The sequence below is a fragment of the Coturnix japonica genome, chromosome 1 (assembly GCF_001577835.2).
Source record: "Coturnix japonica isolate 7356 chromosome 1, Coturnix japonica 2.1, whole genome shotgun sequence".
Classification (NCBI taxonomy): domain Eukaryota; kingdom Metazoa; phylum Chordata; class Aves; order Galliformes; family Phasianidae; genus Coturnix; species Coturnix japonica.
In genome coordinates, this window is record NC_029516.1 from 62453825 (window position 1) to 62466769 (window position 12945).

The 12945-nt window shown below is 43.1% G+C and overlaps 2 protein-coding genes across 2 annotated transcripts; both read left to right on the forward strand.

The window, feature by feature from the left end:
- The first annotated feature begins 3239 nt into the window (after positions 1-3239).
- Positions 3240-4868, forward strand: LOC116653960 (dystroglycan-like). The gene is made up of 2 exons (XM_032447115.1): positions 3240-3640; positions 4632-4868. The coding sequence occupies exons 1-2, from the start codon at positions 3434-3436 to the stop codon at positions 4866-4868; spliced, it is 444 nt and encodes a 147-aa protein (XP_032303006.1). The 5' UTR covers positions 3240-3433.
- Positions 4869-4888: 20 nt separating this feature from the next.
- On the forward strand, positions 4889-12880 carry LOC107316774. Its single transcript, XM_032446242.1, has 3 exons — positions 4889-7179; positions 8857-8997; positions 10536-12880. Exons 1-3 carry the CDS (start codon positions 5865-5867, stop codon positions 11708-11710), a joined length of 2631 nt encoding a protein of 876 aa, XP_032302133.1. The 5' UTR covers positions 4889-5864; the 3' UTR covers positions 11711-12880.
- Positions 12881-12945: the final 65 nt, after the last annotated feature.

Sequence of the window (12945 nt, forward strand, 5' to 3'; positions counted from 1 at the left end):
GTGACCTAAGGGTCTTTTTCCCTGGATAGAAGGTGTGTGTTACCATGACCACAACAAGGGCTGCCGGGTCTGTCACACAAGGCCCAGTACCATGAACATGTAGGAATATCTCGTGTGTACAGGCTCCATTTGTGCATTTGTGTCTTCTCTAACACCCAAATACCAACTTTCTGTCTTCCAGAAATAGACAATTCCATCCCCACTGAGACTAAGACAACAGAGGTGAAACAGAGATAGAGAGCAAGAGCAGAGACAGAGAAGCCAGAGAGGAGACAGAAAGGAGCAAGAGAAGCCAGAGAGAACAGAACAGAAAGAGGATTCAGAGAAGTCAGAGACGAGCCATGGAATGCACAGAAGATCCATAATGGAGCCACAGAGGAAGCAGAGGTGACAGGGAAGCTAAAGAAAGGCTGGAGAGCAGAGAGGAGCAAAAGAGGTGATAGAGAAGAGTCAGAGAAGTGCCAGAGGGGGAACAGAGCAGAAACAGAGAAGCCAGGGAAACAAGAGAGGAGATAGAATGACAGAATGGTAGGGGTTGGAAGGGACCTCTGGAGATCAAGTCCAACCACTCTGCTAAAGCTGGTCCTCTACAGCAGGTTGCACAGGGGTGTGAGCAGATCTTGAATATCTCCAGAGAAGGAGATTCCACCACCTCTCTGTGTCACCTGTTCTTGTGCTCTGCCACTCTGACAGTAAAGAAGTTTTCCTTTGCTTGTCTGAAACTTCCCATGCTCCAGTTTCTGCCCATTGCCTCTTGTTCTGTTGCTGCTCAGCACCAAAAGAATCCACTGCCATCGATTTGTCTCTTGCACTTCAGACAGTGATGAGATCCCCTCTGAACCTTCTCCAGGCTGAAGGGTCCCAGGTCTCTCAGTGCAACCAACATGAAACCAGAGAGGAGAGAGAAAACCTAGAGAAGCAAGAAAGATGACTAAGAGACAAGAGGTGCCAAAATGGTGCTTGAGAGGAGACAGGAGGCAAAGGTGCCAGTGAAGCAATAGAAGATAGAGAGCCAGAGGAACAAGAGAAGAGCCAGAGACACCAAAGAAACCACAAAGAAGCCAGAGAGGAGACAGAGAGTAGACAGAAAGCCAGATTGCATCTCATTGAGACAGCAATACTTTCAGTCAGGAGTCCTTGCTTCTGAATGAGCTACATTTATTAACAAGTTTTTCTGCATTTAGACCAAAAAAAAAAAGGTATGTTTGATCATCTCTGTTTTTATCAAAAGGTATTTCACATCATATTTGACCACATGTTTCAATTTGCCTAAAAAATGAATTCTGAGCTCAGTAATTGCGCTGTAGTGAGAATTACAGGAAGCCAGAAGATTTTAAAATATATTATAATATTATGCATCTATAGCATCTTTATATGGAGTTTTAGCTTATAACTGGAGAGTCAATATAGCACAGAATGTGCTTTTGCCGCACTTGGCTCGGCAAAGCAAATGCATCATGTTTCTCAAAAGGTCCAGAGTTAATTCAGAAGGATGCAAACAGGTGAAACGCCTGGGGCGCGGTGTTTTCCATCCCCTGAGTTGCAGCAGGGACCAGGGACTGGGGCGGATAGTGCACCTTTGGGTGGTGGTTAGGACCTCTTTCAGATCGCAGCGAGAAGAGTTCTTGGAACATTGCCATCCGGGTGCTCCAAAATGATGATTCATGCATGGTTACACGGCAATATTTACTGAGCTCTCAGGAGGCAAATCCATTAGCAGAGATTAGTCAGCTGTCAAGAGCCCATTCCCTCGTATAAGAGTTCTGTTCTCTAAATAAAAGTTCTCATCTGTAACAGGAACTTCCACCCCACCACCTACTCGCTCATTTCATAATGCCGTAATGGCTGAGTTAGGGCATGCCGGTGTGTTTTCTCAGATTGCAGAGGAAAGTAACACAGGAGGAACTGACAGTGAAAAATGAACATTTGTCTGCAGCAACTTTTCTCACCATAACTGAGCATCGTCACACAACTTCTGACTCATTCAGAGCCAATTCTGCCTGTGAGGAAAAGAGGATGCTGCTTCATCTCCACCCAAGCACAGTAGCCACCTCAAGCGTGTGCACTGAGCTCTGCAGAGAAACTCCTTTTGGTTGTTCAGAGTGCCGCATCCCTCCAGTAGGACACACACAGCCTCCAGGTAACCACTTTGTGGTTCAGGAGATGTCACACGGGGTGGGTGTTTTTGCCTGTACACATGAATACTTGGGGGCGTTGATTACCGCATTGGTTACAATTTCTCACTCTATCCAAAGAATAACTCCACCCAAATGGAAGAGATCTGGGCAACACGGCATGACAGAATGGCTGGCAGCTACTACAAAGCATGGTGCACACAAACAGGAGGAATAAACCAGAGCAAGACTCATTCCCAGACCCATGGCTGTCTCTGCGCAGAGAGGGCTGTGGCTTTCAAGATGTCCAGCTGTAAGATCTGTAACAAAAAACATTGTTTCTTCAATCTTCTGGGCCCAAAGTATTGTTCAGGCATTCCCAGCTGTATCAATTGGTTTAGGAAACATTGCACTTGCTGCCTGTAACTATTTTTCTCCTGCATGCTTTGAAATAAATCTACCCTCAGCAGGACAGATGAAGCGTACTGCAGGCCCCGCTCATGCAAAAGGTGTTGCATTTGGAAGCTGCTTACAGATCTGTGAGAGCCCTGCACCTGCAGATACCATTTCACTACTTATTACTGCTTTTATCTCCTCTGAAAAACTGCAGCAAGTCAAAGCAGCGGGAGTCTGGCCCATGATACTCCAGAGACATGGATACTGACCCTGCCTTTGCTTTCAGTTTGTTTGCTGTATGCCACACCTGGTTTTCCTTTTGCTACCACTATACCACAAACCCTGTCAGGTCGGGTTACTGCTCTGTTATCTGGCTCTTCTAAGCCATATGTTGAAGGCCCCCCTGAGGAGGCCCTCGTGTAACATTTCAGCTCCTGGAGACCAAGTGGTCTTTCATTGGGACAGGAACAGCAATGGGAGCAACAGCAGCTGAAAAGCGTTATGAGTTGGCTCTGTGCTACAAGGTACTTTCCCATGAGAGGTCTTTAGCTGAACAGAGCAGTGGTGGTGAGTACAGAGGCTTTTATAAAGTCTACAGCCCACTAAAGATCCAGCTGTGGGCTGCAACAAACAGATCGGAGGGCTTCTAACAGATGCTGCTTAAAGCCTTCCTGCATTTTACACCTTTCTGCTTCCTCACAAGATGAAGTAGACTGATCTAAAGTGCATATATATGTGGTTTGGTTTTCTTTTTTCTCCCTTTTCCCTTACAGATTGAAAGTGCAATGAAGTAGCAGCATTTACCTGGTAGCAGGGTGCACACGGGCAGCCCCACACAGCTGCTACTGGACGACAGATGCCCACAGGAGCCCTGTTGGCACTGACAGTAGGTGTTCTGCCGCAGGGTCCTGCTCCCTCCTGCAATGCAAGTTTCACCTGCACTCTACCTTCTCTTTGCACTGGCATGTGTCGGTGTAAACACGTCTGCTACAGTTGTCAAGGAGTCAGATAACACGTGTGAAGAAACAAAGGTCCTGAAAGGAATCCCAGATGCAACAGCCTTCGTGGGAAAGATATTCTGTTATCCCATGCCAGTATTTGCCTTTCAGGGAACGATAACTCAGTACAAGGTAATGCTGTTAAATGCACTTCTTGGTATAATCCTTCAGCAAATGAGCATTCACTTTATTTTTAAAATTAACTCAATGAAAGTCTCTTCAGAGATGCACTCTGAAGAATTAGAAATGATGGTAAGAAGGTAACTGCTGGTCTTTTCCAATGTAACAACTACAGCTTAATCAGAGAAAACCCACGCACAATGTGTATTTCATACACATGCAGCATGAAGAATGAGAGGTCTTTGAAGCGTACAGAGTTGTCACTACGTTTAAAAGAACAAAACAAGCACTACAGAAAGACTGAGGTGCACCACCTCTAAAACAACAGCTCATTTGCAGCTTTTCCTGGACTTCTGTTTTTCCTTAGAGCATGCTAACTGTAAAACTACAGGGGCCGCTCCAAAAGCAGCCCTCTTATTTTATGATGTTGGCCCACAATATCAGAGGCAGATGTTGGTGGAATGGCAGTAGAAGTTGAACCTTCCCACCAATATTCCATTGCATCTTGTTGCTGTGTGACAGATGGCAGCAGAGGGGCAGTCTGACAAAATGGCGTCTGACATGGAAGCATGGATTAAGAAAGGTGTGTCATTGAATTCCTTCACGTGGGAAAACAATGGCATGCATTGGCATCCATCCATGTTCGGTGAACGTTTATGGAGACCAAACGGTAGATGTGAGCACCACGAGGTGGTGCATTTTAGCAGTGATGACAGCAATGTGAAAGATAAGCCACGTTCCCAATGGGCACATTTATGAGTGAGGCACGCAGGCTCTTGTCCATCACTGGTGCAAGTGCCTAGCTAATGGTGGCGACTATGCTGAAAAATAGTGTTGGCAGCTGAGAATTTGCTCTATCCAATAGCATTATTGTGTTCTTCATCTCTATTGTAGTTTCCATGAAAATAAATAGGAAGCATTACTTTCACGGTGATCTATGTCGAATAGGAACACCTACTTCCTGCCTTTAATTCTGTTCATCTTCTGTTCTCTTATGGAGCAGGTCACTTTGGCCAGTGGTGCAAATTTGCCAGGCTGGTTGGACTTCAATCCCAACACAAACATGCTGCAGGGGCTGCCAATGACCGGGGAGAGCGGAGCATATCTGCTAAGCATAACTGCCCCTGGAAGAACATGCACCCAGAGAGCTGCTGTGATGTTCACCATCCATGTTCAGGACAGCATTTCATTTCTGGACATGGAGAACAGCTTCAACCACATACCAAACAGGCACCAGTGAGTACTGTCAGATGCTGAGGGCCTTTGCCCAAATCTGAGTTTAAAAAAAAATGAAAATGGAAAAGAAGAAATGCGGTGGGATGCTGATTTTCCAGGTGGCTGCTGACAAGGCAGCATCCAGCTTCCCTGGCCCAGCTGGGAACTGGAGCTCTTCCTTTGTGGGGAGAGAGGCAAGGCCATCAATTGTCTCTGCAATACACTACCCACTTCCACTGATGATACTGGGTTTCTTTCCTATATATAAGTATTCCCAGTCTAGTTGACATCAAATGTAAATCTTTTAACTGAATTACTTTGAAGTCAGCATCACGATGGCAGTATTTGATAAATCTAAATCATGCTGCTGTGCTCTAGATTAGCAGTGGGGTCAAACACAGCTCTTGCTGAAGATAAACAAGTGTAGAACGTTCACACAATCCAGTAGGAGGAAATTTTGGATGAAGAGGTGAGGTTGAGTGATGTATGTTCATAGGAAAATGGATTGAATTCAAACAAGTACCTTCACAAAAAAAAAGTGGGGGAGGGGCAGATTAACAACTTAATCAATCCAATTTTGGACTTTAATGCCAATCCTCATAGGTGTGGGAAGGAAGTTCCCATCACTTCTGCTGAAGTCATTCTCTCCATTGGAGCCAAAACCCTGGAAGCACAGGAACGCCTCTACATCGTGTACACAATCGCTGAATATCTCCATCTGGATTCCTCCCTGGTAACCCTGTTCCAGTACACAGACGTGGTACACAGAAACTTGCAGAACGTGACTGTGCTGGCCAGAGACACTTTGCACATTGACTTCACAGTGAACCGCTATGTAGGACTCTCCTGGCTTGTCAAGTGTGGAGAGCTCGCTGTGCCCCGCGAATTCATCCAAGTCCTGCAACGCAATATTGATTCCCATCATCTCTCACAACTCCTAGGATATGAAATTTCAGGCTGGAGAATACTTAGGACAGAGAGTAACAAAAGAAAGTCTCCGAGACAACAGCACAGGCCATTAATGATCACACCAACACCGACACTGAAAGTAATTAGAATTACTCAGAGACCAGCTGCTGTTGCTCCCCATCCTTTGTTCTCTGCTGTGCCAAGTCGTTTACTCTTACAATTTACTGTATCAGCTACCCAGAATTTATATAGGGAAAGTATAACAGCAGCAAGTGTTGAGTTGCAGAATAACATCCATTCTGTAAGTCAAGGAAGTTTAGTCACCTTAAAAATGGATTCAGCGTGGGACATGCCAACTAATAATCCAACAGTAGTTGTTATGTTTGGAGACACTAGTTCCTCAGATCTTTCACCTTCACTGGTTCCTAAATCAATGCTTCTCTTCACTGAGCTGGAAGTGCTGCCCACCAGTGCTCCTGAAGTGTCCTTGCTGCTACAGCAACCTGAGCCTCACCTGCTTCAGACAGACTTATATTTCCATTCTAGTAAAACAGAAGTATATGGATCTCATCTCCTACAGGACATCACCTCAAATAAAGACCTGTTTCCCAGACCCATGTACACTCTGATGATGAACACCCTTCATGAATGGCCCCATACCTTGACAGAGGCACTTTCTTCAGAGACAGAACATCATGTAATTTTGCTACAAGAAACGTCAACATCAGAAATACCAGATTACAGTGATAAGGCAAGAAGCCACTTTCCAAAATCTGAAATGCTTTCTAGTGCATCCCTGTCTCTGGAGAGGCTTCTGTCTCTATCCCCAAGCACTCTGCTAACAGCCACAGCTTCATCTGATTTCACATTTCCCATCAATTATATGTTTCCACCTTCACCAGCAAGTAGTAGCCCAAGCCAGGAGTTAGCTCATAGCCATGAACCATTACCTAAGTCTTCCACAACTATGCCGTCATCCTATAGATTTGCATTTATTGAAGGGACAGTTTCTTCTGTGATCCAATCAGAAGCCCAGACCCTCTATCCCAAACTCAATTTACATTCTGAAATCTCAGCCTGCTTTTCCAGCTCTTTGTACAGCCCTTTCCCTGGTGAAGCTAAAACATCTTATGAATCAAGTCTGCCCATTCCGGCCCATTCTCATAGCACTCCAGTTCTTACTCTTACACCACCAATTATACATTCTATTTGTGGCAGCATGCTCAAAACACAGATACAGTCTCCAAGTATTTTACCCACAAAGGAGCTGCACTCAGGCAGAGATCTGGGAACAGGAATGATTTTGCCAATCATCACTGAGCCTACCCTGGAGTCACCCAAAATCTCAGCTGTCATAGTTGATGCCATAGAACTACCCCTGGTGACTTTATTTACTGCCACGTCTCATCTGTTCAACAGTGTGTCAGGTACGTTACAACATTTAACTTCCCCTTCATTTTATTTCCTTCTGCGAGAGTCCTAATAAAATAGATCGATATAATTTACTCTGCATCAGCACGACCATGCTGCACTTTGGATACGTCAGCAACAGAGTTCCTTGTATGGAAAAGTAATTTTCTCTCTCAACTTCGTACATTTCCCCTAATGACAAGCAGACCCAGATCTGGCAGTCCTATCTCAGGAAAGATATGGACCCATTGAAAAAGATCCAAAGGAACACAATGACGGTCAGAAGACTAGAAAACATGACATAAATGGAAATAATTAATCTAGAGGACTGAGGAAAGATGCAAGTTTATGTTACAGCTTGCTGAAAAGATGTAAGAACTGTTCTCCATATCCCGTGGGAACAAAAGCAGCACTAATGACTCTATATTACACTGAAGCTGATGTAAGTTAAACACTAGATAAACTTTCTCAGAGCAAGGATAATAAGACACTAGATAAGACTGCTTGCGGAACACTGTGGTTGTCGTTAAGAACACAGCAACAAATGTTTATCAGAAATGACATAAATGTAGCTACATCCTTTAGAGTCCTCCTCCAAGTGCATGAATCAGAGTCAGGCTTAAGCACAAGTTAGACTTCAAGAGGTAGCATGTTTATAAGACCAGTTGGGTAGGTCTGAAGGATTGTGTCTGAATCTGCTTCCATTATACTTTTAAAAAGGTACACGATAGAACTTAAATACTGAGTCAGTTCAGGCATTCAGAGCCAAACCCTTCCTTCGTTCTCAAGCAAAGTCACTGCCCCTATTTTTATAGAATTGACCCAGTAAGCGTCCTTCTGAAATATTTTCTTTCTAAAGCTCTTCTAGACCTACCTTATCCGTGCACCCACAGTGCAAAACTGCAGCTTGAAATGTTCAGGTTTGTAATCAGGTGCCTATGCAACCAGCTGTGAAAGCCCAGATAGATGACACAACAACACTAACATGATGCTGCTCTTAACACTGGCAAATTCAGACCATAGAGAGATATTCAAAACTCTCTGCTCTGCTAAGAGAAACTGCCTGAGGAAAGGCTCTGTTGCTTTTCCAAAGGAGAGGCTGAATATTACCCAGCCAGTTAATATAATCTTTTTATTCACTCAGATGCTACATTTTCCAACACCGTTTTCACCCAATAACCAAAACCTTGAATGGTGATTTACAAGTTATTGAAATAAATGCCTAGCGCATCAGGTGTGTAAGGTATTGCAAGTATTTTACAACATTATTACAGTATTTTTCATTCCAGCGATCTGTGTGGTAATGGCTGAGAAATTAAGACAATATGCCAAAGCCCACTGCAGGACAGAGCAATCACACTGTGATAATCCTACTGAAGAGAGATGCTGATGTATTCAATGCCTACACAGCAAATCAGTTCCAGAGACGAGATCAGAAGCCAGCTCAGTTTACAGACATGAGATAAGAGTCTAACAGCAGAAACTCAGATCTACACTGCTTTCTTCTCTAGCTTCCTTTCCATGGCTCTAACCTTGCTGGCAGATGCTGGCAAAGAATTTTTAAAGACATGCCATAAAAGCCTTGAAAATATATTCCCAACTGTATAGCAAATTATTAAATCAAGATTTTTTTTTACATACATTTAAGCAATCTTCTACCAAACACTATAATAAATAATACCTTGTTTTCACAGAGCTGCTTCAGACACCACCACCATCACACCAGGATGCAAGCATCTCGCAATTGCCTACTGATGAAACACTACAGTTTACAGAAAGTATAGGGATTCTCCCTCCATCTTCTACTTCACAAGAGCTTCAGAATGAAACCCCAGGTAAAAAAAAAAGCATTGAAGTCATCATCATCCTCAGTGATCTTTGCAAGGTATTGCTGCTCTCTGATACCAGAATTCATGTAGTATGGGGTCATAACATTCAAAGCATCATGACCTAAACTTTGTGCTCTTTGAATGAATCCTCTTTTTAATTAGGTAAGTAGTACCTAAGGAGAGGATGAGCTTAGAGTGTTACTTTACTAGAACCTGCAAAGCGTTCCCTGTCCTGGTGTTGAAAACACACATAAATGAGATACATGAGAACTAGCAGGAAGAAATGAACATCTCTGTCACAGACTGTGGGAATCCTATGAGTTCTCATCTTCGCCCTTACTCTGAGCCTGCCAGCAAGCTTGACCAAATAGTCAATTTTCCTTTTCAAATTCATCACCACATTTTATCTTCCTCACAGCTCACTTGGTGTCGGCCTATATAGTCATTCGTAAGTGCTCTACTAATTGGGCAGATGTGTTGCTGCCAAGGCAAATGCTGCCCCAGGCAGTGTATCTGCCATCTCCAGAAGTGGGGGGACAGTGCTGGCACCCAGCATTTGCCTGATTAACCTGAAACTATTCTCAATGATAGGCGTGGCTCAATAGAGCGCAAAGAAAACGCAAACATTCTCATAAAATTCCCCGACAAGAAATCCATGCTTGGTGTTGTCAATAGAAAACAAAACAATAACAGGTGTTAAGATCTACCTCATACATGAACTCATGTTCTGAATCTAATGGAGCACTCACAACCAGAGCTGTTCCAGTTCCTTACAGCGCTAAGTGTTATTTCTTCAAGATTCGCTTCTGTTTCCAAAGAGAACATCTTACTCAGAAACTGTATATTTTTCTGCAGTGGGGATCTCAGCTTGTGCAAACACACTGCCAGGGGCTCCTGTGAATTTAATTTGGGAATGAATGTATATCATCTGAGGAGAACCCTGCTAATGAGATACTTGTGCCAAAGCCTTCAATATTGAAGGTATCAGAGTACTATGAAGTTTCCTTTCCTGTTGGGTAGCTTCAGACTGTAGTCTCCACTGATTTCAATACACTATCCAGCTGTACAAGGAAGGACCTTTACGGTTACACAAACTTTCCATAACACAAAATGAAAAAAAAGAATTAAAAGAATGTTGCAATAGGAAGGAACACTGCACTTACTCCTTGATACTTAAAGCGTCAGAAATGGGACATACTTGACTGCCAACATGAAGTATATCCATAATCTGAGAAGCATGCTGTGGTATTTTTATGAGTTAGATTAAGATATACTCTTGTGGAAAAGACTTTGCTAATATATTATAGTAGATAGAAGTGTCTTCATATTTGTTTCAATGAACACATCACTGCTAAATATGCTTCATTGTAACCAGAGAATTGTAAAGTCAAGTGTTAAGTTTACACCCAAAAGCACATGAAATTGTCATTAAGATGTAATCAAGGGCAATGCTTTACAGTATCATTAAAAGCTTGTCATTATAAGCTTATCAGATAGCTATTTTTTCCTCATAACCCTTTTCCTTTCCTCATTCCTCTCTAAAGGGCAAACAAACACTTCTCCAAAGGTTGTTCATTCAATCCAATTTGTAACAGCAACTATTGGATGCCTGTTCTCTTTTCCTGTATCTGCCGACACATTTTATGATGAGGAAGATGGCAATTCAACTCAGTTATCTTTGCAGTTAATTCCAGCTGATGGCTCTCCAGGGGGATCAGAAAGCTGGCTTCAGTTTAATGTGACTCAGCAGATCATGCATGGCTATCCCCTTGCTATTGATTTCCAGTATTCACCTCAAGAGTTCATGCTGTCTGCCACAGATTCGGGGGGACTGACTGTCTGGCAATCCTTTACCATTGAGCTTCTGAAGCCCATACACGTACCATGCCACCTTTACACCATCAGAACCAAAAACAGCTACTATTCCTTCTTGAGAGACAGGAAAAGGATTAGTTTATTTCTAGAGAAGCTCTCCTTGTATTTGAACTCCACCAGCCCCAAAGACATTATGGTGACCACTCTCAAACCTGGATCCACGCTGATCTCATGGTACAACAGTTCCCTGTGTACAAGTGTCAACAGACCCTTCAGCTGGTGCAAAAAAGAGGAAATCCAGGAAGCACTAAACAAACTACAAGTGCCAGATGGATACGTCAGTCCGCATTTCATCCAAGCAATGTTACCAGAATACAAGATTGATGCCATCTTCAATATTTCATACAGTGATAACTGCTTTCCCACTACAAAGCCATTTGGTGGATCTTTCAACAGTACTGTGCCTGCACTTCAAGGCTGGGGTGACTCCAATATCATAAAGCCCCCAACAGCCTTACTTAGCAGCCTTTGTGTCACTGTTGGGCTGGTTCTGCTCACATTAATTTACTGTTCTTGCAGGTATTACAGCAAGATTCCTAAATCCAAGATTATGACATTTCAGAGTAACTCCCAGCTAAGCCATGCTGATGTGGCAATGGATGTTCTGCAGCCTCGCAAAGTACCTGTACATGAGTGTGGGGGATCATCATCACATTCATTATGGCTGCCACCTTTGTTATCACTTACCTCCCCAGAGCAGTATGCCAGGTCAGTAAGGTTGTCTCACGTCATACCATCTTCCCAGCCACCAAAATATCAGCTCCCACCCCATTATCAAGAGGGTACAACTAGCCAAAGTGACCAGAGTAATATCTGTAGATTTAAGATGACATCTTCTAAATGATAGCAAAGCAAATACACAAATAGAACATTTGTATGCTAGGAAGTACTTTCCTTATTGCACCAGAAAAGAAAATGTAGCATAAGGCTAAGTAGTTAATTTTTCAATTTCAGGTAGGACATACGTTACATAAGCTATGCCTAATGAAGAAGCATAAGAAGAATCAAAATCCTGAAACTAAGAACAAAATGCCAAATGCATAAGGTAAAGTTATCTACAGATAAGGTGGACAGACCAATGGGTCTGCACCAGTCAGTCAGAAAATGTGCACCAGACTGGTGATAGTAGGAATGAGCCAGAGCTGAGTAAAGCCAATTTCATTATGACTCCATTAGTTTTGTGAAGAAACAGCAGAACTGTCAGGAGAACCATAACAAAAGCCAATGTTTTCACTGAAATTTGAAAGCCCTACAAGCCCTGAGTCCCTGTGTTATCCCATAATTATATCCATATATTTCTTTTTTAAACAGTATGCAGAGAAGCCATGCTGCACACAGGGCAGTCCAACAACCACCAACACTGCTCTGACACAGCAAACAGCCACTGAGAAGCAGACAGCCAACAGATAGTTTGTGCAGGCTAAATAGCCTAGACATAAGTGCATGCTCCTACTGTCAGGGAAGTGAGCAGAACCAGACCTAGTGAAGCAGAAGGCAGACAGGGAGATGAACCGTGACTATTAAACCACAAGTATGAAAGCGCTGCTGACCCATTAAGATCTTTTTTGAAGGAACAGTACTTGCCTCACAAATGTAACAGCAGCAAAAAGATTTACTGAATTAGTCACCATGAATTATGGTATTTCAAGTTTCAGATGAAGAAAATATTGATTTAGTTTTAAGGCCTCTTTCTGAGCTTTTCTATATTGACAAACTAATACATCAAAGCTGCAGGACCTTCAGTTGCTTGTACAGGCTAAAATAAAGCAATGGGAGTAGATCAGAGGAAAACTGATAGAACTCAGCTAAACTCAACTGAAAGCACAGAAAGACTGGGAACTAGTTTCTGAATGAGGTTTTATTTTTGTATCTCTATAGCTTCACGCCCTGCTCTTCTGTGACTGGCACGTTGAAGGAGGGATCAGCTACTTGGAGAGATTAGCAGAGATTCTAATGGGGGGGGAAGAAAGGAAGTCTGGTCATTAGATTTGTCATTTCACAGCAATATTCAGCAATATTCAGAATAAGCCTCCCCTTTATAAGTTTATAAGGGCCTAAGGAGGCCTAAAGCCACTGGTA